At 35.0% G+C, this 5,731-nt stretch overlaps 1 protein-coding gene across 1 annotated transcript; it reads right to left on the reverse strand.

The window, feature by feature from the left end:
- Nucleotides 1–2,813: 2,813 nt before the first annotated feature.
- On the reverse strand, nucleotides 2,814–5,094 carry LOC143568731 (transcription factor bHLH30-like). Its single transcript, XM_077054807.1, has 2 exons — nucleotides 4,321–5,094; nucleotides 2,814–3,346 (listed from the first exon to the last, which is right to left on the reverse strand). Exons 1-2 carry the CDS (start codon nucleotides 4,831–4,833, stop codon nucleotides 2,873–2,875), a joined length of 987 nt encoding a protein of 328 aa, XP_076910922.1. The 5' UTR covers nucleotides 4,834–5,094; the 3' UTR covers nucleotides 2,814–2,872.
- Between the last annotated feature and the right edge of the window lie 637 nt (nucleotides 5,095–5,731).

Here is a 5,731-nt window from a genome sequence, read left to right on the forward strand (position 1 = left end):
CAAATTATTTATTATTTGTTGAGATCACTAGTCGTCAAATACCCCATATCCTTGACCAACATTCTCTTTTGTTTAAGTTGGCTTATAGTTTGGAGTCGAGGAAAACGTGTAGAGAAAATGGTTTCATATATGGAAACTACAATCCTGTTTAGACGTGTAAGGCGCGACAACAACATGGAGTGAAGTCGATTGTGGTATTTGTTGGTTCAGGCCCCAAAACACAATCAGATAACACAACACTAGTTTTTTTCACTACCGTTGATCGACTCTTTCTGTTGATTGAATGAAAGCGTACGTACAATGAATAAAAGACCAGCTATTAAATAACCCTAAGAGCATTCACAATGGGATATGGAACCCAAGGTTTGGATGATGTGGATGACTTCAAACAAGAGAGACACCAACTTTTGTTATTGTGGGCTAAAAGTTTGCTTCACAAAGTTTGTGACTACAAAGTTCATCCAAACATCAGAGGTGGCAAAAGGTGGGGGCCACTCTCTCAACCACACACATATATATAACATGTATATATATATTTGGTTGATCTTAATAGTTTCCAAATGATCCGTACAAGTTACAATTACAAAATGTGAAACATAATTCGATAATGCGACCTCTGGAAAATCTGTACAAGTTAAATAGATATCTGAACCGAAAAAAAAATGATGAAAATTGAAAAAAAAAACAATAAAGAACGGAAGCATAATGAAAGTGAGAAAATAATGACATTCACACTGTACAAGTTCTCATGGATCTGGAATATTTACGCATAGTAGCAATCTTGAGTTTGAGGGACATTCATAGATTATTATTGGACAATAATATTATAATTTATGACCTGTTGGACGTTAGGACACCCTCAGGCTTTAACCAAACGTATAAAAAACAAATGGTATAAACACAAATTGGATGTCAAGACACGTTTTTTCGTGTTTGATCGCTTTGCATAAAGCGGCTTTTAATGCAACCTAGACCATTGTGAAAACACTACTCCCCTAGCCCACAAGAGGGAATCGAAACCCTTATCAGACCTACACACTCATGTTTCCCTCATATCCATCCAAACAGTGGCGGATGCAGGAATTTTTTTTAGGTGGTGCACTAGTATTAAATGATTCAATTTCATGGAATCGGGTATAAAATTTTCGGGTCGGTTTGACGATTCGGGTCGGTTCATTACATAATAATGCTTTACGATTGGTTTAATTTGCTAATTATAATCTAAAATTTAACAAATAACTTAACAATTAATAATTGAATCTATACAATTAACAATATCAAGAACAATTAACAAATGAATCTAAAGTCACCATCACGGTCGGAGGATTCGAGGATGAGTAACAACGAACAAGTCTGGAATAAGGTGGCTGGGGAAAAGCATGAGCCCGCGACGCACGGAGGTGGTTGGCATAGACTTCTAAGTAGATGGCCTATCTAATTTCATCTTTTTGGCTTAGGTAATAATACTATCTTGTTTCTTAATACCTCAAAATTTGTTGACCATGAAGGGCAGGTGCTGCCATGTCATCATCTTCCAAAGCATGAAGAAGAGTTGGGACAATTTCGGCAATTGCTTGTTTTCCGGCACTCTACAAATATTTAAATAAAACATTTCAAAATAATAAACGAAACACTATTTGTTTATAAAAGCACTTGGACCTAAATGGTAAGAGTACCTTATACAGAGTACCGAATGAAACACCAGCAGCTTCATGAAACTCAACCATGCTATATCAGAAATTAATGTAACACAAAACATATAATAAAAACCAAACAGATGTTATAATTAACAAAATAATTAGAAAGGCCAAAATGTGCCTATCACAAAGAGTAACGGATTAGGAAAAATAATCCATAAAACTGCTTTATCATGGAATCAAACTCGTGACCTTGAGCTTAGAAGAACAACATCTTGCCAACCAGACCATCATTTCAATTGTTAATAGGGTGGTTCCCTCTTAATTTATAAGGTGGTTCCTCTAGTATCTTCTATATATCCGTACACTATTATTTCGAAACTCGGGTGGTTCCGAGGAACCACCCTTTTCTTCATTAGATCCGCCCATGCATTCAAAGATCAAAATGTCAGCTGGTCTGAGTGTTGACCTTTCATCCAACATGTCGGTCAAAAAATTTACATGGTTTCTTTTTTAACAGAAATACCGACACGCCTGAATATGTTAAAGAAAACATCACTAACCAAATTGTATCGGTACTTGAACTCCGAAAGCTATCTACAATCCTAAAAAAAAGTAATCCATACACGTCTTAATTACGACAAACAACACACTTCTTGCCTCTTGCGTATTGAACTGATTAAATTACGGATTACCAAACCTGAGAGCGTGGTACTTGCATATGTAATGATGATGTAACCCAAATCGTCACCTTTTCATCATTAGACATATGCCACCAACTTTGCATATGTTTAGAGAGAGAAAAAGAGATCGAGGGGTGAGAGAAATATAAACAAGTTATAATTTATTTTACTTCTTAATATTGTATCAATGGATTATCCTTTAACAAAGTAATAATTGAAGTTTTTAAGAAGAACAAGTAGAAATACAGACAAATGAAGATCCCAGACGCATGTAGTTTGTTGCCTGTTTGTCTTCCTTATTGATATAAACACTACTTTTTAGGGAAATATATGAAAAATCAATTTTCCATGTAGTACTAGACTTTTGATCTTCATACACACAATCACGAGAACAAATTAATATTAAGCATGCCCATGAAGACTAGCTAAAAACACTACTGAAAAAGAAGGAATTAAACAAGCAAAACACCCACACACAATGTAACAAAACCAAACTTAATTAAACCCTACAGATTAGCAAGTTAATGACTTTAAATCTGTCACTTGCATATTTTAAAAAGATCTATGATGTTCAAGGATGCTGATGCTATTTGTTCTTTGTCTCTTTACACTCCCACAAGAGGAATCAACACCATTTGCTTTCTCCATCACTTGTTTGAGTGCTTCTTGGATCGCGCTTAACGAGTAATTCACCATTTGCTGATCATCATTTCCAGTTAAATGGTGATCTTCTGCGGTGATGAATAAAACATTCTTAACACGTCCACCAAGGGTTGTGATCTCGGCTTTTAGGGTTTTTAATCGAAGCGCTTTTAAAGTCTTGATGAGCTCCGGTAAGAGATCTGATCGATCCTCACAACATAATGAGGCTCTGATTACAAGTTTACCGTCTTTGTCCGACGCGTTGTCCACTGACAATTCATCTATCTCCGTTGGGACTGGACTTTGTTCGGTGATTATTGATGTTTGGCGCTTTAGCTCCTTTACGTGTTGTATGACTTCAGCTAGCAACGAAGCCTTGTCCGTCTAAAGTGTAAACAAAATATTAATAACGATTAGTTCATACTACTAAACAAATGAGTATATCTGATGATTAATTTACCAATGGACAACTATTGGTAAATTATTTATCGGTATTTGCGATACTCTATGTTTTGTAGTGTTAATTCATATATAACTCCCTTTTTATGCTTATTTTTCCGCAATTCACATAAATGATGATCATATTCATGTATACTAATGATATATATATATATATATATATATATATATTCTATCAATGTATGTGTGAATGAATGTGGAATGATCATCATTATGTGAAAAAGAAAACAAAAGATGGTGGGTTCTTATAAGTTAAAAAGATAGTTGAGCATTTCAAAACAATAGTAACTTGCAAGTTTAATATCATAAGTGTGTTTGTAATGATGGGTTTAAAGCATGGGCATGGGTAAAAACACACACATAGGGTTTGTGTTTTGTGTCATCACTGACACACACGAATGCTAATTACTTTGTCTGGTGTTGTTATTACTAGAAGAAAGTGTGGTTTCTTTTCATAATTTCTTGGAACTCAAAAACACCAACAAAACAATTTTCATATTGATCTTTATAGTTACTCATTGGTTCCTCTTTATCTTACCATATTACCCACACCAACAAAAGCTTCAATCATTCTTACAATTCCAATGGTTTTTGCAAGATCTTTATGTTGGTTCATTGATTTAAACCACCTCCAATGCTGAATGAACGGCCTACATGGCCGGACAGTCACATTGGAGCCGGATATATGTCACACAACCACTATTTAAAAAATATATATTTTATGTATTAAATTTTTAGTAGTGTTTGAAAAGAATACAAAGAAAATTTGTTTTCTTAACATTAGTGAAAATCTGATATTACAGTTGACGTGTGACGCTTATGTGCGCTAGAGATCTTATGTTATATACTTATATGATAAAATAATGAAAAGAAAAATGGCTAGATGAATGAATTCTTACCTTGGTGGTGCTTGGGAGTAAGCTTCTTAGCTTTGCAAGATGATTATTGATTCGTTCCCTACGTCGTCGTTCGGCTTCGCTATGGCTTTTGGAGGCTGCTAAAGCTTTAGCATCCATGATCTCTTGAGCAGTCATCTTAATCATGTCAGTTTGGAGTCCAAATGGACCGGATCCGGGTTGGACCACATGCCCTAGTGTCTCAGATAACAATCTCAAGTTATGATCAGACGACGAGCTACCATCATATGCAAACTGCAACCCATTTGGCACACTTCTGTTAAACAAACCACCGTAGCATGATAAAGGAGGAGGTGGTGGTTGGGAGAAGAGAAACGGGTCTTGGTCTCGGGTCGGGTATTGAATAAGTGGGTTGAAGATGTTGTTATGGTGCAACACTTGAGGTAGAGTACTCCATGATGATGGTTGTTGATGATGATGCATGACTGGTGAGATTTCTGATGATGATGGGAACATCAACCTAGTATTGTTATATGAATAATCATTAATATCCATGTTTGTTGTTGTTGTTGTTGTTGTTGTGTGTCTTGAATGTTCTGATAATGATGATGATGATCACTTTCACTTATTTACTAATTCTTCTCTTCTCTATAAGCATGCATACACACATACACATATGGGTAGAAAAAGTAAATTAACAAAGATTTGAGAAGAGAAGTGTCTTAAAAAACCCTAAACAACTTGACTTGTAAATCCAAATCTTAAAGGAAATTAACCAAACAAAACATGACAAATAATTAAGGAAAGATAACTTCTTTAGGGTGCAAGAACACTTGGATGACACTCACCTTAATTATGTTATGCTTTATGAGTTTCTCTCTCAAGAAATGTTAGGTTTTGGTTTGTGAGATTGATGTGGGAAGAGGAAGGGGTGGAGGGTTGTGAGTTGTGACCCTTTTTATTCTTGTAAACAATAAAGTTAATTAAAAAGGCTTTAGCTTTTCATTCTTGTGATAAAATATTGTTTTATCTTTTCTAGTTTTTTCTTTGGTCCCTCTCAATCCTCTCTCTCATACACACATACAAATACATATATATATATATATATACTCATTGTAGAGAGGGGAGAGGGGGACATTAGCTTCCCTTTCTTCTTACGGCATTAATGTCCACCACTTTTGTCTCATACTCATACTATCCATTTCTCTAGCTATCACACTAGTGCTTTTCTACTTGAAAACATCAACACATATTATAATATAATTTTCTTAAATTTCCTACGTAAATATAGATAGACACATACAATGACACACATATGCACATGCGAGCACATATATATAAATATTATAATAAATAAATGCTATACATAAACGTATTGTGTTTAAATATGTTGCTTAATTATGATAGGTTGAAAGTGCATTATGAGAGGTGAGAGAGAAGGGTGGTTTGGGGG

Source organism: Bidens hawaiensis, unplaced genomic scaffold (genome assembly GCF_021521415.1).
Source record: "Bidens hawaiensis isolate Kalapana, Puna unplaced genomic scaffold, B.hawaiensis_p1.1 tig00024136_1, whole genome shotgun sequence".
In the NCBI taxonomy this organism is placed as follows: domain Eukaryota; kingdom Viridiplantae; phylum Streptophyta; class Magnoliopsida; order Asterales; family Asteraceae; genus Bidens; species Bidens hawaiensis.